Source organism: Hoplias malabaricus, chromosome 14 (genome assembly GCF_029633855.1).
Source record: "Hoplias malabaricus isolate fHopMal1 chromosome 14, fHopMal1.hap1, whole genome shotgun sequence".
Lineage (NCBI taxonomy): Eukaryota > Metazoa > Chordata > Actinopteri > Characiformes > Erythrinidae > Hoplias > Hoplias malabaricus.
The window spans coordinates 28,748,577-28,772,733 of record NC_089813.1 but is presented as its reverse complement, the minus strand read 5'-3'; the positions used below and the strand labels follow the sequence as shown (position 1 = coordinate 28,772,733).

Below are 24,157 nucleotides of genomic sequence, written 5' to 3'. Positions count from 1 at the left end.
TACAACCCATGTATACTAACGGATAACAAATTACCCATAAATCACTGCGTTGTTTGGTAAAAAAAACCAAACCAGTACCAAACCGGACTTACTGTCTCATAAATATAGGGTGACCAGATCTGAGATGGTGAAAAAGAGGACACGCGTCTTGGGGGTGAGCTCTCGCTGCCGTTGTATGCTTAGCTGAACCTATGTGTGCTTTTAGGTCATTTACACCTTTATTTGCTAAACATGGGAAAACATGGATATTTCTTTTTTAATTCATCCGAGAACTTACATTTACATTTCAGCATAGCTGCTCGAGATGAGGGTAGGTACATGAGCTTTGCCTGACGTAAACAATGACTACTGACATTCAGACTGACCAATTAAATGTTTACAGAGAAGGTTATCGACCAATAACAGTAGCTCTACCGTCGGACCGTCCAATCCTATGATTTTAGGATACTTCATCACGCCCCCTTCTCACTCAAGCGAACCAATCGGAGTAGGTGAGGGCGGGACTAGTTTGTAAACGAAACGCTTCTAGAAGTTCTATGTAAGCTCTAGAAAAACAGAATCCCGGACGTTTGCGAAATTCCGCCCGGACATTTTTTTAAGTCTAGAAAAGAGGACATGTCCGGGTAAAAGATGACGTATGGTCACCCTACATAAACATTTATTGTCTTTCTAGAATGTTTGAATTAGCACAACACAATAAGTATATTATCTTAAAAATAATACAATTTATTCCCACAGTCATTACTTCGAAACACTCCTCCAGTTTTCAAGAAAATAAGTAATTCTATATATAATTAAGTACTGATGTTGGAATGAAAGGAATTTTGCTCCTAGGTCAAAAAAATTGGTATGTTCATGTATTCATAAAGAAATATATATTTCATTCATTCGTTCGTTCGTTCGTACGTTCGTTCATTCATTCATTCATTCATCGTCTTTAACCGGAGCCTACCTGGAATAACTGGGTACAAGGCAGGAACACACCCTCCCAGACAGTGAGCATATATCGGTCCACTGGCATAAAAGGCTGGCACACCACTGACTGTAGACCACTGCTGGTCCACCATGGGACCACTCAGATTACTGTCCTGTACAGGATATAACTCATTTTTAATCTCCTCAAAGAGAATTTAAATTCACAGAGACTTTTATTCTGGAAAACAAACTAATACAAATATTACCAACAACTATGAGAGATATAATAATGAGTTTAAGCCTGATATAAAATGATTATGCTAAAAATGTTGACTCAGCGGCCCAGTTGGACCTCCAACTTTGCCCTCAGTGGGTCAACAGTGGTCCGCCGTCTCCTTGCTATCAGGGCTGGAGGGGGCACAGTCCTTCACAGGGCAACACACACACACTGACAATTTCGAGTCACCAATCCACCTATCAACGTGTGTTTTTGGACCATGTGAGGAATCCAGAGCACCCGGAGGGAACCCATGCCGACACGGGGCAGAACACATCTGACAGAACCTCACAGACAGTCACTCGGAACAGGACTTGAACCTATAACCTCCAGGTCCTGGGAGCTGTGTGACTGAGACTCTACCTGCTGTGCCAGCATCCCGCCCTATATACATCATTCACTCATTCATTCATTCATTGTCACTATGGGAGGAAACGGTAGCACCCAGAGGGAACCCACACGGACGCGGGGAGAACACACCAGAGAGTGTGACTGTGACACTACCTACTGTGCCACCATGCCATCCCTCTATACATCATGTTAATAATAATTTAAATGCTGTTGGAATATGGGAAAATATTTTATTAATATTTTATTAATTAACGAGGAGAATGTTTTAATTGTTTATTTTTTGGCTATCGCTCAAAACAAGCTGCCCCAGTGTTTCAAACTTTTTCCTGTAGGAACACAGAAACCATCCAAGGAAGTGGCTATTTAAAGATGCTAAGCTCACATTTAGCTGCTATTGTTGGTAAAGTCTCTTGTGGCCGGTATAGTGCCCACTGTGAATGTAGATATCAGATGAACCCTCTCCACTGACTGTAACACCATGAAAAGACCAGTTCTTCTCCCCTCTAGCTCTTTAAAGGGTATATGGCCTTATCAGAAATCAGCATTTCTTTCTTTGTCCGCTGAAAATGACACTGCAAAACTTTGTCTTTTGTGTTTGCTGACATCTATTTTAAAGAACTGCTTCTGACGAGGGGACATGTCTAGCTCAAAAGAGATGAATGGCTTTCCTTTTTTTGAAGACCCTACCATAGTTTCTTATCAAATATTATCCTTTATTTTGGACACACGACTGCTGTGGACTTGGAGCTTCATGGCAATCTATATATCCATCTGAACATTTTACACATTGATTCCTGCTTCGCAAAGTAGCCAGAGAGATTAGTGGAAGGCCAGGTTTTAGATCTTCCATATCAGATCAATAGGAAATGCCAGATCTCATCTCACATGCCTCTTATATTCTTCCTTTTCTCCCAGAGCTTGTAAGCCAGCAGTCAATCTCATTTAAATTGACTTATTTATGAACTCAATATTTATGCAAATAGGAAATGCAAGGAGAGCTCTTAACTACTATTTCAAGGCTTCAAAATCAAATCAGCTCTGCCAGAATATGCTGTTTTATGAACAGCTTAAGTGGGGTCCTGTCTACATGCATTCATCGCTTCATTTGGTATTCCTGATGAATATGTTTAATAAATGTAATTATATGGCATATTTCATATGACTTTATTTTACCACAGGTCAAATAGCAATCAGAATGATCTCATTCTCTTCAGTAAAGAGTGCTGCATGTGAGGACTGCAGGCAAAACTGGACTGAGGTGACTCATTAGTTCTCTATGAAAAAAATGTGAACATGAATGTTGCTACTTGTTGTCCAAGATTTATGAGAAATATTAGACAATAATAGAAGAAGAATTATACAATCTTTTTCCAACATTGAATTTCCAGAGACATACTGATGTTTGTCTAAAGCTATTCTTTAACAAAGTTAGTCTCAGCTCGTTTTATAGTCATTTTTTAAATTCATTATTCCAATAACTGTTATTGCTTTGGTTGTGTTATAATTCTGCTCTCCAGTTGTCAGCTGTAAGATCCTGGGTTTCCTGAGTTTTGGTTTGTCTTAAGATTATCCCTTTTTTGTTGTTAGGCACATTCAATTTTCACTGAAAGCAGAGGCTGTTACTGGCAAAGCTTGGACACTTGATATTTTCATTGTGTATGTGATTGTATTGTATGGAAATGTGACTACAGCTGTGTACAGTATGTGACTAAGCACATTTTGTGCATAATTAAGAGCTTGTGTTAGTAATGGCTCCACTTCTTTCTTTTTATTTATTTTTTTCCTTTATTGATAAGTATCACAATAGCATTAAAGAAAGCATTAATGACAAAAAAAAAAGAGTACCATATACTATTACACGTCCACCTTGGCTGAATTTGCATACTTGAATGACTGTCTGGATAATTTTGGACATGTGCAAAACTCAAGGAAACTTTGAAACCTTGAAATTCGTCATTTATCCATTTCCAGTTGAAAGGGTCAGTAAAGCTCTTATCTGCTTGTCAGTCTTTGACATGGGGAAAAAGCATGGTCTAATTTAACCCAAACATCTAAAAGTTTAGCAGTTTTATCATTATATAAGTAGTTCACAGGGCATACACAACTCCATTTAGGATGAAAATTATCTTTAGTTTTGTTTGTAATATCTGTAATTCAGCTACCAGTACTTTCATCCATAAGTTCTAACATAGCGGGTGTATGGACTTTTACAAAGGCTGCATTGTTTAAACTACTTGATGTCTTCTAAATGATGATTCAACTCTACAGTTTTCTTTAACTCAGTGAAAAATGTGGTAATGCTTCATAATACAGCACGCGTCTTAACGTGTACTTGCTGCATATTTTCACACATTTTATGCTGTACGTTCCCGTGTTTTAAAGTGTATTTTAAGTGTATGTGTTTTCTGTGCATCTAAAATACATGTTTTTACAAGTACGTCCCCGACACATAATGCATCTTCTCACATTTAAAGTGCATTTACAGCGTACATCTAAAATACATCCCTGACTGCATCTTCTCAGCGTTTTAAAGTGGGATTTAACTGGTACTTACAGTGTACCTTCCTACATTAATTTATTCATTCATTCATTATGTGTAACCACTTATCCAGTTCAGGGTCGCGGTGGGTTGAGAGCCTAGCTGGAATCATTGTGTGCAAGGCAGGATCACACCCTGGAGGGGGCGCTAGTCCTTCACAGTGCGACACACTCATGTACACAATATATTTGGAGAAATAATGTGGTAAAATATTATAGTCCCCAATATTTAAGTACCAGAAAGAACCCGTAAGTATTTGATATTTACCAATTCATATAAATAATACGTAAGTTATGTGAAGGTACACTATAAATATGAGGTAAATCTTTTAAAATGCTGGAATGTACGCCATAAAAAAGCGAGGAGTGCCAGGGAATTACACGTTAAAACGTGGGCTGGTAAGTTTCTTAGATGTACATATAATGAAGTTATGGGAAGGTACACTGTCTGGGTAATACAGGGTAAATACACTTTAAATCGAGGGAAAATACACCATAAAATGCATAAATGTACATTGTAAGTTCTGGGTAAGTACACGTTAAGATGTGGGATGTATTAAGTGTTACAAAAAATGTTACAGGCAGGTTTTACAGCTACCAAATTTTCACATCAGTTTTCATCCATGGAATTTTGAATGCCCAATTTTCATTATATATTATGACCAGACATTTATTTATTTATTTATTTTAGTAAATGTGATGGAATATCTTTTGATTGTTGTCTTGTTTTTATTATATTTTGCTTTCAACTGTGTATCAGTTTTCCTGCAACCGTGGGGGTTTTACTGGTGAACTTCTGCTTCCAAACCTGCTTCTCCAATCAAGAAAAAAAAGGTATTGAAAAATCAAATCACTCACCATCAAATAAATTCTACTTAATATTTTTGAGGCAAATATTGAGGATAATGTGAGGAAAATGTTAATGTTCTAATTTTACTTCAGATATGAAAAAAAATCCTCAGGTACGTTTGTTCATTCATTTAGAGAAATCAGCTTAACACTATGGGTCTGTAAGTATGTGTATCAGTCTTTACAGAAAAAGGCAATAAATAAAAAATATTTGCCCTCACTGCTCCCACAGAGTACTTTAATGACTGCAAATGGAAATAATGATCTTTGGCCCTAGACATTTGAACAGTGTTATTTAAATAAATATCCCATTAGAACCTCCATCACAAGTGCACAGACTGGAAAAAAATTGTTGGGGGAAATTCTGCTTAACTTACTTTCTGTATTGCCACAAGGGAGCTCTACAGTGGTTTTTTATTATAGCAAAAACGTTCTCGTAGGCTGCACTCTGAGTTGATTTCTACCCTGTCCAGTGAGACACAGGCCAGAGTACTATGCTGACAAGGCAAAAAGATGCAATGTAATTATTTGGCCAGTGGATGTGAAGCATATATCATCCCCACTGCAGCTCAGCGATGCCCTGCTGACTATTCTATGGCACTTTAAGGCTCCAACTCACTCTAAATCAGAGTCAAACAGGCACACGGAACACCTCTCAGGCTGTCATACTTCACGCACGTCACCACCACATCAGATAATTTATCCAGCTCTAATTCAAAATGCCAGGGAGAGAAATGAAATACAACTGCCATGAATAGCTCCACTTTGCCCCTGCATTTCACCCTTGGAGCCTTTAAAGTGTCCTAATCTTCACTGCAATTAATTGAGGGCTATAGTCATGATTAGTCACCCAAGTTTAAAGGAACAGTCCAGCATTTCTGAGTGTAATCTATGTTTAATGAATCCGTAGCATGCATTTCTCTACTTTCTGAAAGAACAGAGCTTGTTGACATTGAATACATTTATAATGAAGGCCAGTGGACAAGTGAAGAAGCATTTGCCCTGGAGCTTCTAAGAGATTTATTTATTTATTTATTTATTTATTTATTTATTTATTAAGATCAGAGGTTGGTGACAGGTTTCTGATATGTACAGAAAACACACCAAAGTGTATTGCTTTAATAACGTATTTGAAAAAGCATGTGCCTTTGAAATAGTATCAGGATTCATATGATAAAATTAAACCTTGATTTGTCCCACTTTGCAGTTTCAGCCTCTACTCTTCTGAAAAGGTTTACATGAGATTCTGGAACATTGCTCTGAGAATTTGACTCCATTTAGCCACGACAGCATTACTGAGACCAGCTACTAAATCACAAACACTAACTCATCTTCAACTCATCCTAAACTCATCCTAAACTCATGCTAAAATGATGGACATCCATCGCTACAAAGAACACTATTACACTGCACCACAGCCCAATACAGTGGGATTTATACCCCTCTACATGTGACCTCAGGCTTCTCTGCAGGTGCTCTACAAAATCCAATTCTCTAAACAACATTTTCAGTAGGATTATTGAAACTGCATGCGCTTGCCTTTACTATGGCTTCCATGCTTTTATTTTTTTTTTTCTTTAAAAAAAAATCTGCAGGGATATTTTTCATATTCATTTTGTTATATTTTCTGCCTCTAATCCAATTAATCCCAAACCTATTTAGTAATGTGGAGGTCTGTACACTGGAGTAGCCACTTCATTGTTCTAAGGGCAGCAGCATCTCTTTCTTTGATTAACAAAGGTTGCCCTTTTTGCTCATTCTCTTTATTTAGTAAATATTAATAAAATACTTTATTTAATCTTGGCAGCTACACATCCATTAGTTGTGTTGAATTTCATCAAAGGTTTTGTTGCTGAGTTGAATTTTCAAGGAAGGATTCACACAAACTCCCATGCACTTCTGCTCAGAACAGAAATAAACATTGAGCTTGATTTCTATTATCTATCAATGATTTAAATACGGTTTAAGTAGCTTTAAGTATTACTTTTTCTGCCCATGAATATTTGGGTGGTCCACCTGGTCTTGCAGGGTTGATATAATAATAATAATAATAATAATAATAATAATAATAATAGTAACCTTGTACTAAATTAATTAAATGTAGAATGTAGGCTGCCTTCTGACCTTTGTAACACTGTAAATAGTAGCGATGTTAAGCTGTTCGGCACCATGCCATTCATAAGTGAAGATGTCATTTCGTGTCATGATTGATTTGAGTTCAAATACTCCCAGTGAACAATGAGCACAGATTCTGCTGGGAGATAAACTTGTAGATAGAGCTTAACACAGAAAACCTGCAATTTCAAAATATCATAGAATCAATTTAGCTTATAAATGTGTTCTGTTTTACTCCCTGAATGGTTAGCACATGAGTCTGTGGTGATTCATAAGTGTCACTGGTTAAGGAAGTATTAAGGCATAAATGGTCGCATGGTCACATGTACTTAATGGCTTTAGCCTGAGTGTCATTCCTAGATGTGCAAATTGAGGATGTCACTGAATGACAGGGTGAATTATATCAGTGTGTGACTGTAGGCTGCTATTTCTCAACAGCAGTGACAAGTGCTTAATTTGTTGTGATCTACCTGCGAGCTGAATACTTTCAACGAGTAGCATGCAAACGGAAATCCAAATTTACTCAGGCCAACTCCTCTCACCAATGACTCATCTCTGGAGAACTTACATGACGTTCACTGATATTCTTAAACTCACAACTCAGACCAGCAGGTCAAATAAAGGTGGAAAATAGCATGACTGAAGTAATAAGGTCATGGTCCGGGGCATGGTGTTCTCCTAGATGGTCAGATAATAGAGGAACAGGACGGTAAATGAATTTACTTCTGTGAGCTGCACCTGGGTCTTGCATGCAGGAGATTTGTTATTGCGGGTTTGCTGAACTTTCCACACCAAAAATCCATTCTGTAAATAACAAGAAATTGATATTTAGGTGGTAAAAATTCTCTTTTGATCTTTTCAAGAGAGCAAAATATTTTTGTTTTTATGTGTGTAATGCAGTAGCAGTAATACTACTACTACTACTACTACTACTACTACTCCTACTACTACTAATAATATATTCTTAAAGTATCCGTTAACATGACCAACACCTCCCTGATCTCTTTGATGAGGAGCATCTGGTCAGAATGTTGTTGTCAGAAAACATAAATTGTTGCCACAAACGATTCAATTTCATTCAAAGTAATGTTTAAAGGGAAGCATCCAGAGACACCCAGAATGACACTGCTTTATTGACCTGTCCAGAGTACGATGACGAGGAACCTGCGGAGGGGAGGGTGGGGGGATGGAGTTGGTTGAGGGCAGATAAAGAGAGAGAGAAAGCCTTGGGTCTTAGTAGTCACCAGATCTTCTGTGACCTAAGACACCAGAGAGAAGAAGAGGAAAAAGAAAGGAACAGACAAAGAAGAAGAAAGGAAGAGTAGGACAGCATCCTCTGCTCCCTGTACTTTCCTTGAAACTAAAACAAACGAGCTCATCTGAAAGCATTTGTCCTGAAGAGAAAGAATTAGTGTGCTATACATATATATATATTTATATCTATATGTGTATCTATATATATATAGATACACATATAGATATAAATATTGAGTTTACAGTGGGCAAAGACGGAAAGAAACTGAGAGTGTAATAGTCTGGAGTGGAGTTGCTGCTATGAACCTGGTGGTCTTAATCTCAGTGCTTCTTGTGTCTCTGAGTGGCTGCAGATGTGCTGTCATCACTGGGGTAAGTCTTCCTAATATTACTGCTACTGCCAAGTATTGCTAAGTGCATTGATCTGTGTTTAAAGAAACAAGTGCTGGATTTCATACATGTTTTCAAATGCATTCAGTGTCATTTTATTGACTATGAAAACAATTCAGGAACCTGGTGTATTTTGGACAAAATTCAGTTTTTATTTTTCAGATTTCGGATAATAGGTTTTAAACATAAATAATGTCCAAATTCAATAAATATGTGTATTTTAGTGTGTTATATGACTTTAGTGTCATCACAAAGAAATAGAGTTAAAGAACTGACAGAAAAATACTTTTTTTGTTAATAATATCTGATGAAAACAATGCCCAACATTTGAAGTCTGTGTTGGATCAGATTGTATTTTTTGCAATTGAATGAACTGTACATTTATCTCTGTATGACGAAATATCTACACAGGTGTGAGGCACTGTGTGACATGTGTGTACGTGTCAGTATGAACATATGATTTGTGTGTGTGTGTTTGTGTGTTTATTAGGCATGTGACAGAGATGTCCAGTGTGGTGTGGGGCTGTGCTGTGCGGTCAGTCTCTGGCTGAGGGGTCTCCGGATGTGCACACCACAGGGATTAGAAGGAGACGAGTGTCATCCATTCAGCCACAAGGTACTTAATATCATTTAAAAATAATAATAAAAAAATAAAATCAATTTAAAAAACAGCTTATGTGAGATGAGACAATGTGAAGAATCTTTTGGAAGTTGGAAGATCTTCAATATTTGTCATTCACCCACCACCCAAAAAAAAAAGGAAAAGGATGGTTTAGATGAAATAAGGACTAATGATGCCCCATGTAAAAGTAGAGGAGGTGCTATGGACTTTTGCCACAGCCTGAATGAAGATAAGATAAGATAAGATAAGATAAGATAATCTTTTATTAGTTCCACATTAGGGAAATTCACAGTGTTACAGCAGCAAAGGGACAGTGAAGTACTCAGTAATAAAAACGGTAATTACTATAGTAATTACTATAAACATAAATAATAAATTATAATGAAATATAGAAATATCAAAAGCTCAGAAGAATGTTTATTAATGAACAAGATTATTGTACATGGAAATATTGCACAAGATATTGCACATTGTATATTTCATCCAAATAAATGTACATCCTGTATTCTTAGTGAAAGTAAAGTGTCAGTGTAGATGTGAGCGGTTTACTAGGAGTAGTCATGTTTATAAAGTAAAGTTGGTTGTAAAGTGGTTTATTGCGACCAGTGCTGGTTGTAAAAAGATGCCAAAAATCAAACACAATTATGATAAATCAAATTATTACTTTTGTTTTGTGCACATATTTAATCAGTTCCAGTGTGTGGTATATACAGACATATGAAAACATTTACAAACTCCACATAACATGTCTTGTTGATCTTTTAACTGCAAACAGTTCAGAGTTTAATGTATTGGAGAAATAAAACATGAAAATGAAAGGTACTTTTGATCCTCTGTGTGTGCAGAGAGAGCCTTTGTCTGTGGCTCTCAGCAAGCAACTGACTGAGTTTGAAAGTGAATTAGTGAAGGAGTTACAAAAATTGAGCTATGGGTTTTTTAGCGGTCTGGGGGAAACTCCCTTGACAGGCCAGAGGCACTGGTTTAGAAAACTGCTGAAAAGTGTATGAGATGCTGATCAGGATTTTTGGAGGCCTGAGTCAGAGATCAGTGAATTTAACCCTCCCAGTCCATCTCGCTCTGAGATATTGAAACTGGGTTTCAAGCAGCAGCTGAACTGAGAGAGTGAAAGAAGCAGCAAATAAAGAGATGTTTTCTGCAGAACATTTTGTACCAAAAAAAAAAAGTGAAATAGTGCTGTGTTGATTCTGTTTATTTCTCTATCTCCCTGTACAGGTACCTTTCCATGGGAAAAGACAACATCACACCTGCCCCTGTCTGCCTCATTTGGTGTGCACCAGATTTGCAGACAACAGATACCGATGTACAAATGATTACAAAAACATTGACTTTTAACTGAAGTGAGAGAGAGAGAGAGAGAGGGAGAGAGAGAGAGAGAGAGAGAGAAAGAGAGAGAGAGAGAGAGAGAGAGAGAGAGGAGGAAGACTGCAATGTAAGGAGTGGAATACCTGAAGGAGAAACCAAAATTGCACAAGAAAAATGCCATCATTCCCCCAGGTTAATTTTCATGTCCATGCGTTTTGCGCATGTTTTTCTCAAATGCCAGCATATTCACGCACGTCACAGTGTCTGCTTCAGAAATGCAAAGTCACAGTTGGTTTACTTTGGCTCTCAACGTGTTTATACTTGATATGACATGTAATAAATCATGGGCACTAAAATGTGTGCTTATAGCAAATAAGGATATATTAAATATTATATTTCCAAATAAATCTAATACTCCATATTCCACATGTCCATGTTTTTCATGGTTGGGTAACATAAAAAATACAATGAATATAAATCATCTCTCTGTATTTGATTACTATATGGTTCTGTGTTCTGCTGGGGTTTTCACACAGGGAAGGATGGCACACTGTGCTTAGTATATCTTTTCAACTATTAATTAAAAGGTTTATTCTAGGCAACATTCAGGATGATTTGAACAGGTTAAGGTTGCAAACAAAAGTTAAAAGTTTAAAAATGATTTATTCACAATTTTTACACTCTGAATAAAATCATGATTTACAGCAGAAATAAATAAACAAGTATTTAACTCAGTAACCCAGAGCAAAAAAAAAAAGCAGATTGCTCATCAATACTGAAAAAACATATTTTATTTTGTGACTTTGTTTAAAAACAAGAGAAAAACACTAATTAGATTTTTCTAAATCAGTAAAATGCTAACATTCTTCTTATGTTCCATATCACCACATTTAGAAGTCACAGGTGATTCAAAAGTCACAAGTGCAGCCCGACCTTGCACCAATCTTTCCACAAGGAGGGCCAGTTAAACACTGGCACGTGCAGAAATGTTTAAAAATAGATTAGGAATACAAAGGAGCTATATCTATTTCAGATTAATAACATGACACAAAGAAGCAATATCTTTACCACAGATTGCTTACGTATTGCAGTTTAGCAAGAATTACAACTAATTGTGTGGGATACACAGAGGTTCCTGTTTAGTCTTTTTAATGTAATGGTATATTATAAATATTTAGTAAGCAAAATGATTCCTTTTCTTTAGATTTTTTTTGTGATCTGGGTGTTCCTGTTTTTTGCGACAGTCCAAAAATACATGCTGGTAGGTGGACTGGCCCTTCAGTTGTTCAAAGGTGTGAAAGCGATTTTTCTTTTGCATTGCCCTCTTGATCTGTTGGTTCTTGGTGTTAGCTTGGTATTTGTCTTTTTTTCTCTTTTCTTTTGAATTACCCCCATATAAAGATATTTGTTTAAACACTGGATTTGCCTGCTGTAGTTCCAGGAATTTCAACAGTGGAAAACCTGTTCAATGTGTTGTGTTATTATCAATTTAATATAGGGGTTAAGTGATTTACACATAATTGCAATGTTTTATATACATAATAGAAAGTATCTACATTTTTCTGGAAATGTAAAAGTAAATAACAGAACATTTTATAATTAATAATTTAAACGCGTATGATTTATCTATCTATCCATCTATACACACACACACACACACACACACACACACACACACACACATATATATGCGATGTGTATATATGAATATACAAATAGTATATAGATTGCATATATCATACATTTTAAGGCATAAGAAATCTTGTACCTTGTGTACTTTCACAGGTCAGTAAATATAACTGATGTTTTAAAAGAGCATAAAACATTAACGTTCCTTGTTTGTGTTAGTCCTAGATCATTAATCTTATCAAAGTTAAATAAAACATCTATAGTATCATACCTTGCATGGAACAAGACCACCTGACCTTGAGGGATAAAAATCTCTCAAACACAAGAGTGTTTGATGTTTCCATGCAAAATAGTGTTAAAACATTAAGAAATCCTCTTGAATGAGGTTATGTAAAGGTCACATTTGAGTTTTACAAATGTAATCTCTTTTAAAGTCCAAAAGATAAGTATAGGCGTGTGGACTGACTGTATATAAAGGCTGAGTCTCTGGTTGTGCAGTCACTCACTGAGCCCAACTGGAAAGTCAGGGTAAAAACAATGAAGCTGATCGTGCTCTTGTGTGCCTTAGTGGCACTTTCAGAATCCCTCAGGTAAGTGCTGAATTCTTTGTTTTTACCCTGTATTTTTAAAATGCAATATTGGGGATACCCTAACAGTAACAGAATTTGCTGGATTTTGGTAACCGTCAAGTCTCTAGAATGTTTAGATTCCCATTGAGAAATCACATGGTTTCAAATGTCAGTGTTTTAGAATATAAAAACCTCAATATTCAGCTGAGAATAAGATGATGTAGCTTTCAGTGCTATTCTAATGTTCCTGTCACAGTTTTGATTGATGTACAATTACGTGTACAATATTTCATTAACCCCTAACTTTTTGTGAATTTATGATTGCATTTTCTGGTCTCTCTGTGGTTTATGATGTGAGTGAATCCCCGCTTTTTTAACCCGGCATATAGGATTCCCCTGATCAAGGGTAAAACTGCACGTGAGAACCTGAGAGAGCAAGGCCGTTGGGAGCAATACAGGCTGAACCATCCTTACAGCCCCATCACCAAGTTTTCGCAATCCGGTGCTGAGTCTATGACCAACGATGCTGATGTAAGTTACTTAAACATTGGTCCTGTACAGTGCTATGGCCAGATTTTTATTTGAGGGATATTAGGGTTCTTCTTGTTCACCTAATGTTCTTCTTCTTCTTCTTCTTCTTCTTCTTCAAAAGTTCTTCTTGTTCGCCTAATGTCTAGAGTAAAGTGCTTTGGAGTCTAAAGTTGCTGGTTTGATTCCCATGACTGGCAGGAAAATTGGGGATGGTGAGAGTTAATGGAAAACAATGTCCCCCTCCTTAAATCCGTCAATGCATTGTTGAGGTGCCCCTGAAATGTCCTCCACCGCTGCCAGGGTTGGCTGGCTGTCATGGATGTGTTCACTGCCCTAGTGCCCTTGAGCATGTATTCCCTTTCACAGAGGGGTTAAATGCACAAGAAGACACAGTTGTACAAGTATACTTAAGTTGTTATTTTGGACCACTTATTTGTATTAAATCTCTTAGAATATGTAATTTAAATTATATTAATCAATATTTAATATATACTGAATATTCCAAGGGCGAATATTCAGTATATATTAAAGTCGCAGTCACACAGATCCAGGGACTTGGAGGTTGTGGGTTCAATCCTGCTCCGGGTGACTGTCTGTGAGGAGTTTGGTGTGTTCGCCCTGTGTCCGTGTGGGTTTCCTCCGGGTGCTCCGGTTTCCTCCCACAGTCCAAAAACACACGTTGGTAGGTGGATTGGAGACTCAAAAGTTTCCGTAGCTGTGAGTGTGTGAGTTTATGTATGAGTGTGTGTCACCATGCAAAGGACTGGCGCCCCCTTCAGGGTGTGTTCCTGCCATGGGCCCATGATTCCAGGTAGGCTCCCAACCCACTGTGACCCAGAACTGGATAAGTGGTTACAGACAATGAATAAGTGAATATACTAGACATATTTTTTTACTCTTCCAATACAACTGAAATAAAATCTCTAAGATGCATGCCTAAATTCTGAAACACATTAAAATGAGTTTAAATTATTAATAAAATATAAAATAAAAGTCACTAATATAAACAATCAGACCATGTCAATATTCACTAATAGAATTATGCAGTAGCACAAAATATATCAATATAGAGTAATACAAATTACATTACTTGTAAATGATAAGATTTTGACTTACAAAACTAAGCATATAAATATATTTAAAGTGTACTCACAGAATTGAAGAAATAACATATGACTAGTTCACTCAGTATATATTAAGTATAACTTAATGTAATTTAAAATACATATTTGTAATGATTTAGTACAAATGAGCGGTTTCAAAATAGTACACTTTAAGTACACATTTTTTTTACTTTTTTCTTTTGCAGCTCTCCTACTATGGTGTTATCTCCATTGGTACCCCTGGTCAGTCCTTCCAGGTGATTTTCGATTCTGGCTCATCAAACCTCTGGGTGCCTTCTGTCTCCTGTTCAAGCAGTGCCTGCCGTAAGTAACAGTCTGCACACAAGAGCCATAGGCATCAGTGGAATGAGCTAAGTTACTGAATGGTGCCACCCCTTTCTAGACGTACCAAAAAAATGTATCTGTTTTCTGCACTAAAAACCATTTAATCTTTTAGAGAACCACAACAAGTTCAATCCTCAGGCTTCCAGCACTTTCCAGAGCACCAACCAGGCTCTTTCCATTCAGTATGGCACAGGAAGTATGACTGGATACCTGGGATATGACAATGTGCAGGTATAGTGTTTCTGAATCCTAACATCGAAAATAAAATGTAGCAGAGAATGTTGTAGTAGTTATTCGTTTAGACCTTATCCAAAAAAATAAAAAACATGGTCTGGAACCATTCTTTGGTTTCAAACATTAAAGCTAGAGATAAAACCTAAAGTTTCTATTGAAAACTGAAATGTAGTACCTAAAAATTCTGTGGTTATAAAACTGTAGTAGTGTATAAACTTGCTAACCTGCTAATTTTGCTACTGATACTGCAGCTCATTATCATGAATAAATTTGATAATATTAATACAGACATTAAATTCTTTAATTAACTAATTTATTTAATTCTTTAATATTATTTCCTTATCCATATATTATATTATTAATCTAACATATTATTAGATTACATTATTTAGCTAAAAAAAACTAGCTTCAGAAAGCTAAAATTATTTAGAATGAAAGCTAACTCTTGACTGAATGAAAAAATGAAACGTTCTGGTATATTTCATTATAACTAGTGAGTACCTGTTAATATTTTTTTTTTTTTTTGCTGTAGGTTGGTGGAATAACGGTGCAGAATCAGATCTTTGGGCTGAGCCAGACTGAGGCACCCTTCATGGCTAACATGGTGGCAGATGGCATTCTGGGTCTGGCTTACCAGTCCATTGCTTCTGATGATGCCACTCCTGTCTTTGACAACATGATGAGCCAGGGTCTGGTCTCTCAGGATGTCTTCTCTGTCTACCTTAGCAGCAAGTACGGTGACACCTGATACAGTCCTCTTACTAGGCACTAATTTAACTTGTTCAGATGATGGTAGCACACAACGACGTAGACGTTTCTCTGGGCACTCAAGCTGTACTTTAACATTACTGTTCTAGTTGAAGAATATCTTGGAAGTTTAAAATAACTTGCTTTTTAAAATTAGCATTATTATTTAATTATTTATTTATTTATTTATTTATTTATTTATTTATTTGTAATCTGCAGTGGTCAGCAGGGCAGTGTGGTGCTCTTTGGTGAGATTGACAGCTCCTACTACACTGGCAACATCAACTGGATCCCCCTATCCTCTGAGACCTACTATCAGGTCACCATGGACAGGTGAACTACACTCAGTCTGATTATGCCATGCGTAACACACTTACATCAGTTATAACAGTGACTTCTACAGGTTTTGGTGTTGTTGCTGGCCTGGGAGTGTTCATGCAAGTCTGAGTTGAGCAGCAGGTCTTTGAACAAGGAGTCAAGGGAGTTAGTCGAGTCAGTCTCTGGTGTACATATATGAATAGTCTTGAGATTTTGTTTGAGATTTTAAGATTAGTCTTGTTCTTGGCATTAAGCACTGCATGTTACTAAAGAAACCTACTAAAAACATTTTGGTTTCAAGAGATAAACTTGAAGATGTGTCGAACATAATACTCCACAAGTAAATTAAACACTTTGGACAGCCATGGCCTAATGCAGCGTTTTTGCACCAAGGAGGAACTGCAACAGTTCCAGTTTACAAACTAAATTTGGAACCGTTCGGCGCATTTCCACCGATATAAATTGGTTCGCAAACCAGAAAAGTTAGTTCCCAGCTGGAACTAAAGAAGAGATGGTATTTCAGCTTGAACCGTGAGGTTGTCCATGGTCTTGTCAATGTTCAGTAACTCAAGAAAGAGCTCAGAGCCTCAAACACAGTGTTATCACCCAGTGGAGATGGACGGGGTCATTTACAAAGTTTCATATAAATAAATAATAGGAAATAAAACATGAAAACGCTCAGTTTGTTTCTGGGTCTGTGTTTGATGTGAGAAAGCGCGCACGTTTCTCTGCTGTTCACAAGCTCAGTAGGACGGCTTGTAACTTGGCAACATTTTCACACATATTATATCTCACTCTGATCTGACTCCACAGTAAACAAAAATTCAATAATGACTCAGGACTGAATGTGTGTTCATAGCCCCTAGTGCACTATAAGGTGTGTGTGTGTGTGTGTGTGTGTGTTTGTGTTCACTGCCATAGATGGGTTAAATGAGGAAGACACATTTCATTGCATGTTGTAAAATGACAAATAATTGCGCATTACATTACATTACATTTGTGACAGCCAGTCACATAATATAAAAAGCCAGTTTTTTATTAAAAAACATATACACATTAAAAAGTTGCTTTATAAATGTGAAATTCCATACTTATGTGTGTTATCCATTGTTGCAGTGTTACCATCAATGGCCAGACAGTGGCTTGCTCTGGTGGGTGTCAGGCTATTATTGATACTGGCACTTCCTTGATTGTTGGGCCAACCAGCGATATAAACAACATTAACTCCTGGACTGGTGCCACCATAGACCAATATGGAGATGTGAGTCGATGTACTTATTGATGCCTCATAAAGTTTACTTTTTCATGTCAGACAAGATTAACCATCTACATATTCTACTTAAGTACTTTAAAGTGACACAATGCAAATGACATCATATTTCCTTTGCCTTGCAGGCTACTGTTAGCTGCAGCAATGTCCAGAGTATGCCTTCAGTTACCTTCACCCTCAATGGATACACTTTCACCATTCCTGCCTCATCCTATGTCACTCAGGTTAGCTCTCTTTTATTTTTCAGAGACAAACCACATATTACATTTTGCTTAACAGCTTTATCAAACAGGACATTAATCCACTCATTTTATATATTTTATATATTGATGCTGTCCCAAAAAGTGTTATGGAAGAATAAATCAATCTTTTTATTTCAGGACTCCTATGGCTGCAGGACTGGATTTAGTGGCAGCGGTGACTCACTGTGGATCCTGGGTGATGTTTTCATCAGAAACTACTACACCATCTTCAACAGGTCAAGCAACAGTGTGGGCCTGGCTCAGATTGCATAAGCAAAGACAGCAAAATCTACTCATATTTCAAACCAAAATATTCAACAACAAAAGAAAAATGTTCACCCAGATAAGGGTTTCTGCTTTAAGTAATAAAACACACAATGTAGCATCAACACGTCTCTTGTTGTATTTCTTTAAATGTATTTGAATAAAATCTGTTACAAATTAATTAATGATGTATTATATTCTTTTTTTTTTTTACATTTTTATTGCATTGAGGTGCTAGTAGATTTACTTAATAGGTTAATGATATCAAGGACTAGTGCTACAAGAAAACATGGATTAGACAAATAACTACTTTATTAGAAACACAATTCTATTAATTGGTAACACTTTAAATTACAGCCCGCTAATTACTGGCCAAGTACAAAGTAAGTAACTGTTAAGTAAGCTGTAAGATAAAATAAGTACTGAGTAAGTAAAGGGTATGACACTAGAAATATGTGGTTATTACTGGTATCTTACAAACATTTTACAAATAAGTAAGAAGTACATTCAGAACTACAGTCAATTCAAAATAGAAGCTGCATTCCTTATTTATAAAAAAGACAGTAATAGTCACTTACATAAACTGTCATACTTTTAATTCAATTTTGTAATCTGTAATTATGCTGAGAAGTACAAATGTATTAGGAATGTAGTTATGTGCATAATTTGTCAAGTATTTGTAATAACCACATATTTCTAGTATCATAACCTTTACTTACTCAGTACTTATTTTATCTTACACCTTACTTAGTAGGTACTAACACTGTACTTATGATGTGCCTTATTTGTAAAGTGTTCCTATGATACCAGTAATAACAACACATTTCTAGTATCATACCCTTTACTTACTCAGTACTTATTTTATCTTACTGTTTACTTAACAGAAATCACATGCTTCCAAATGTTAGTGTGGTAGAATATAAAAACCTCAATAATCAGCTGAGAATAAGATGATGTAGCTTTCAGTATGCAGTGTGATACGATGAATGTGTATTAATTTCTAATAAGAAATATGACTTTGATTTTAAATACCCAAACTTTAGCTGGGACATCTCCCAGCCAAACAAGCCAATATTGGAATCTGAGATAAGCTTTTCAGCAAGAACTGGCCTGTGCCTGAAGGTCTGTGTCAGAGAGTCATAAAACTGACACTACAGGCCCTTTTAAGGACAGTTTACGACACAGGGTCTTGGAGGGTCATGCAACTCTTCTCAAATGCAGAATGCAGAGAGACACACAGACTCAACCTTGATTAAAACTCACACATTTTGAAAGATTGTTAAACAAAATAATCACATTCCTTAATTCCTTGGTTTACCTGATGAACAAGTTGCCTATGGGCACATCTGTTTAAAATTAAGTCCATTTGGACAATCAAAATGAGTGGGATTAATTTACATGTGTTTAAAGTCATTTCTTTTTTATATGAACTATGAATGATTTTTGTTTACAAATGATGTAAAACATGCCTGTCTGAATGATATTATGAATCTGGTATTAAAGGCGGGTTTTCTAAATTCTGGTTAAAAAGCCCATTGGCGCAAAATCTAGAGAGAGAGAGAGTGAGAGAGAGAGAGAGAGAGAGAGAGAGAGAGAGAAAGAAGAAGCCCTTCACAGGCTAAAAGAGAGAACTGACTCAGGTTTTGAAATGACTCTGCAGGCGTCAGACTCTCATGGCTTTCTTAAACAGTCTTGGGCTCCTCAAGCATGGTCCAGATAGAACAGAAGTTCTATTTTAATTTTATGTCTTGTAGAAAACTATAGTTTAAGAAAAGCTATATTTTGCTCCAGCAAAATTCAACGCCACAGCCAGAGCATTTGAGGAGACCTCAGACTTCTGACCCTCAAAGTGATCTTGACTTCTTGACTAGCTATGCAGAAGATGGCCACATGCACCCTCAGAATGACCTTCTGAGATGAGGCCCAGGAGAGACCTGCATGGACATGTCTCTCACAAGGCGGCAGATCAGCGATGATGGAGAATCCCCACGGAGAACTTCAGAACGCCACCAGCTCCAACGGAGGGGTGACCGTGTCTGAAAAGGGGGAGAAAAGGAATGCCAGCGGCTGCAGCTCTACAGGCCAGCGTCTGCAGTGCTCAAGGAAGCCGTGCCGGAAAGCACCGCGCATCAGCGACATGCTCCCAGCTATCTCCAGGGATACGTAAGGTCACATGGTTTCATTTCTTTCATGGCTCAGAAGCTTGGTGCTGAATGCTTGCTGGGAGAAACAATAGCCTTTGTAGAATTTAGAGTAATTATCATAGAGAAATTTCCTCATATATTAATCTCCCTGTTCCCTCATGTATCGCTGTCATCCATTTCATTATATGAATGTATAATCAATATTCGTTGTGTGATAAAACCAATCCTTGGTTATTTGTGTGTGCACTTTTCTTGTATGGAATTATTTCTTCTAGTTCAGATTCAATTTCAGAGCCAAGAACCTACAATGAGCATAATTCATTAATAATAATTAATTCTAGCTAATTCTGCTATATAATATGTAAAGTCATCTAACATGATGACCTACTTGTCTAAGCTAAAATTGGACAGGTAAAGACACTACATATGATTTAATGGTTCCCAAGCACGGAGCTTACCAAAATGAATTAAATAATTATTAATAAAATAATAATTAATTATCATTGACTCCGCTATGTAGTATTTATGCCACCGCAACATGTTTGTGACGCGGCCTACCTCTTACCCATTAAATCACCAAGCTCCAATGGTCATAAGAGGGATAATACCCACTAACAGAATGGAGTTATAAAAAAAATACCTGTGATTATAGTCCGACTACGCCACCTGAGGAGTTTCACCTCAGGAAATAAGACTAGTAAAAACTAGCCGGGCAACCCAGGTTCGTTTGTTGGAGACAGAGACCCGTTGTCCACACTCAATTTTATTTTCACGATAATATGATTTTATTTCAATGCACATTCAAACATTGACCTAAAACACTAAAAGACTTAGCTGCTGCTTTTAAATTAATACATCGACATTCCTTAAAAAGATCAGTCAAATTTACTATATATTAAACAACAACAAGGTGCCATAAGCTAGCTGCCACAACTAAAGCAAGATTCTTTAACAAAACACATATTTAAACAAACTTTAAAAATAAAACAATTTGACACAAACTCAAGAAAAATAACCAATTATAACTAAACCAAAATAAACAAATGAAAATCAATAAGGACAGTATACACTTAGAGACCACACAAAAAAATAAGAAGAAAAGAAAATAAGCATCAAGAATTGGAAAATAACCAGCTAACTAAACCCAAAAATTTACACAAATATAATCTAACAAATTTCAATAAAATAAAAACGAAAAACTTAACACAAAAGAAAAGCAACAATTACCAAAAAAATGCAACTGTCCCAGAATAAACTGCTCCTTGAAAACAAAACAAAAAATAACCAAAAACAAAAATAAACAAACAAAACAATTTAACAGACCGGCAAGTGATACAAATCTATAGCAAAACAGCAGCACCACGGGTGGAGGAGCAGCTAGAGGAATGTTTAAGCTCCGTTTTAAAGGAGTTTATCTTTCTCCGTCGGCACTATGAGGTGCGACAACCGATAGAAGAGAAGGAGCAGCTGGCAGCATGATGGTTCTAATGAAATATAGAAAGTAAATACAAAAGACAACTTGAAATATTCTTAAAGAGAGGGAACATGCCTACCTGGAATTAAGCTGTGAAGCAGCAATCACTACTAAATAAACACAAAAATCACCCAGTTACTCCACACATTGTAAACCCACAAACAAATAGGAAAAAATGTACCGACACCCATGGTCCTACCTAAAATAATTAAAGCACGCAAATCGTTGCAGTTGTACCTGAATCCGCCAAACCACACCACACACCAAGCCAACGACAGGAAGGTCAAGTTCACTGAAAGGGGTTGGAGCCAAGCAGGGCAAACGAATCACTAAGTGCCATTACCCTTCCATGAATATTAACTGGAAATAAATAAAAACACCATCTGCCACATTCGCATACTATTTCCACGACAAGTACTATTCTAATGTTCCTGTTCAGGATTTAGATTCCCATTCAGAAATCACATGGTTTCAAATGTCAGTGTTTTAGAATATAAAAACCTCAATATTCAGCTGAGAATAAGATGATGTAGCTTTCAGTGCTATTCTAATGTTCCTGTTCAGGATGTAAGGGCTGTATAGAGTTGATTCTACAGTTTACAGCAGGGTTGAGCAGAGAGTGGCAGCTGTTAATTGATCAGTTAAACCAAAGTGCCAGGTGTCACTTTGTACAAGAGTGACTCCCTTCCTCTGTAACCCCGGCTACAGGATTCCCCTGATCAAGGGCAAAAGTGCACATGAGAACCTGAAGGAGCAAGGCTGTTGGAAGGACTTCAGGCTGAACCATCCTTACAGACCCACCATCAAGTTTGTGCCATCCGGTGCAGAGTCTATGACCAATAATGCTGATGTAAGTTACTTAAACATTGGTCCTGCACAGTGCTATGGCCAGATTGTTATTTTAGGGATAGTAGAGTTTAGGTTTTGGGGCCAGGTCGGAAGTCTAATGTCTATGTTTGACAACATAGATAGCTCTGAGAAAAATACTTCAGAACTTGACTAGAATAATGTGCTTTGGATTGGAAGGTTGTTGGTTTGATTCCCATGACAGACAGGCAAATTAAGGATGGTGGGAGTGTAGGAAAATCACTCTCTTACTCCTTCAATCCTTTGCTGAATTGCCCCTGAGCATGGCCCCCCAGCCGCTCCCCAGGCACCAGGGTTGGCTGCCTGCCATGGGTGTGTTCACTGCCCCTAAGGCACTTGTGCATGTATTCCCTGCCATAGAGGGGTTAAATGCAAAAGACACTGTTTGTTGTGCAATGGCAGATAATTGAACATTTTTTACATTTTTCTCTCAGCTCTCCTACTATGGTGTTATCTCCATTGGTACACCAGGTCATGAAATTAGAATGAAAGCTAATTGTTGACTGAATAAATAAATGACACCGCGACCCTGAAGTGGAGAAGCGGAGAAGAAGATGATGATGATGATGATGATAAATAAATGAAAAGTTTTGGTATATTTCATTATAACTAGTTAGTACCTGTTAATATTTTTTTTGCTGTAGGTTGGTGGAATAACATTGCAGAATCAGATTTTCGGGCTGAGCGAGACTGAGGCACCCTTCATGGCTAACATGGTGGCAGATGGCATTCTGTCAGGCTTACCAGTCCATTGCTTTGATGATGCCACTCCTGTCTTTGACAACATGATGAGCCAGGGTCTGGTCTCTCAGGATGTCTTCTCTGTCTACCTTAGCAGGAAGTACGGTGACACCTGATACAGTCCTCTTACTGGGCACTAATTTTAACTTGTTCAGATGATGATAGCACACAACGACGTAGATGTTTCTCTGGGCACTCAAACTGTACTTTAACATTACTTTTCTAGTTGAAGAATATCTTGGAAGTTTAAAATAACTTGCTTTTTTAAATTATCATATATATGAATAGAGTCTTGAGATTTTGTTTGAGATTTTAAGATTAGTCTTGTTCTTGGCATTAAGCACTGCATGTTACTAAAGAAACCTACTAAAAACATTTTGGTTTCAAGAGATAAACTTGAAGATGTGTCGAACATAATACTCCACAAGTAAATTAAACACTTTGGACAGCCATGGCCTAATGCAGCGCTTTTGCACCAAGGAGGAACTGCAACAGTTCCAGTTTACAAACTAAATTTGGAACCGTTCGGCGCATTTCCACCGATATAAACTGGTTCGCAAACCAGAAAAGTTAGTTCCCAGCTGGAACTAAAGAAGAGATGGTATTTCAGCTTGAACCGTGAGGTTGTCCATGGTCTTGTCAATGTTCAGTAACTCAAGAAAGAGCTCAGAGCCTCAAACACAGTGTTATCACCCAGTGGAGATGGACGGGGTCATTTACAAAGTTTCATATAAATAAATAATAGGAAATAAAACATGAAAACGCTCAGTGTGTTTCTGGGGCTGTGTTTGTCGTGACAATGCGCATATATTTCTCTGCTGTTCACAAGCTCAGTAGGACGGCTTGTAACTTGGCAACATTTTTACATATATTATATCTCACTCTGATCTGACTCCACAGTAAACAAAAATTCAACAATGACTTCGTTTATCTGTGGCAATGGCACTGTATTCAGCCACAGTGATGCCCCCCTCATTCCACTTTAGTAAAGCACCGAACCCACAACTGCTCTGCATGTGTGTTCATAGTCCCTAGTGCACTATAA

General features: G+C 37.2%; 2 protein-coding genes across 3 annotated transcripts; both read left to right on the top strand.

Moving 5' to 3' along the window:
• The first annotated feature begins 58 nt into the window (after positions 1-58).
• On the top strand, positions 59-10,664 carry prok1 (prokineticin 1). 2 transcript variants are annotated; one of them, XR_010795399.1, is made up of 4 exons: positions 59-154; positions 2,722-2,801; positions 4,842-4,915; positions 9,180-9,288. XR_010795399.1 is itself a non-coding variant. In XM_066644926.1 (3 exons), exons 1-3 carry the CDS (start codon positions 8,600-8,602, stop codon positions 10,662-10,664), a joined length of 318 nt encoding a protein of 105 aa, XP_066501023.1. The 2 variants fall into 2 exon arrangements, 1 of the variants encoding a protein (XP_066501023.1); XM_066644926.1 differs by lacking the exons at positions 59-154; positions 2,722-2,801; positions 4,842-4,915 and adding exons at positions 8,600-8,671; positions 10,545-10,664 and having other exon boundaries at positions 9,180-9,305.
• Positions 10,665-12,753: 2,089 nt separating this feature from the next.
• On the top strand, positions 12,754-18,003 carry LOC136665886 (pepsin A-like). Its single transcript, XM_066643718.1, has 9 exons — positions 12,754-12,853; positions 13,222-13,363; positions 14,673-14,790; positions 14,924-15,042; positions 15,578-15,777; positions 16,012-16,125; positions 17,227-17,371; positions 17,506-17,604; positions 17,761-18,003. The coding sequence occupies exons 1-9, from the start codon at positions 12,801-12,803 to the stop codon at positions 17,893-17,895; spliced, it is 1,125 nt and encodes a 374-aa protein (XP_066499815.1). The 5' UTR covers positions 12,754-12,800; the 3' UTR covers positions 17,896-18,003.
• The last annotated feature ends 6,154 nt before the right edge of the window (positions 18,004-24,157 follow it).

Excerpts from the sequence above, each read along its gene's own strand:
- prok1 (XM_066644926.1), top strand. The coding sequence starts at position 8,600 with ATGAACCTGGTGGTCTTAATCTCAGTGCTTCTTGTGTCTCTGAGTGGC. Across the intron at positions 8,672-9,179 it reads GATGTGCTGTCATCACTGGG|GCATGTGACAGAGATGTCCA; the intron begins GTAAGTCTTCCT and ends TGTGTTTATTAG. Across the intron at positions 9,306-10,544 it reads GTCATCCATTCAGCCACAAG|GTACCTTTCCATGGGAAAAG; the intron begins GTACTTAATATC and ends CTCCCTGTACAG.
- LOC136665886 (XM_066643718.1), top strand. The coding sequence starts at position 12,801 with ATGAAGCTGATCGTGCTCTTGTGTGCCTTAGTGGCACTTTCAGAATCC. Across the intron at positions 16,126-17,226 it reads TATCAGGTCACCATGGACAG|TGTTACCATCAATGGCCAGA; the intron begins GTGAACTACACT and ends CCATTGTTGCAG. Across the intron at positions 17,605-17,760 it reads CCTCATCCTATGTCACTCAG|GACTCCTATGGCTGCAGGAC; the intron begins GTTAGCTCTCTT and ends TTTTTATTTCAG.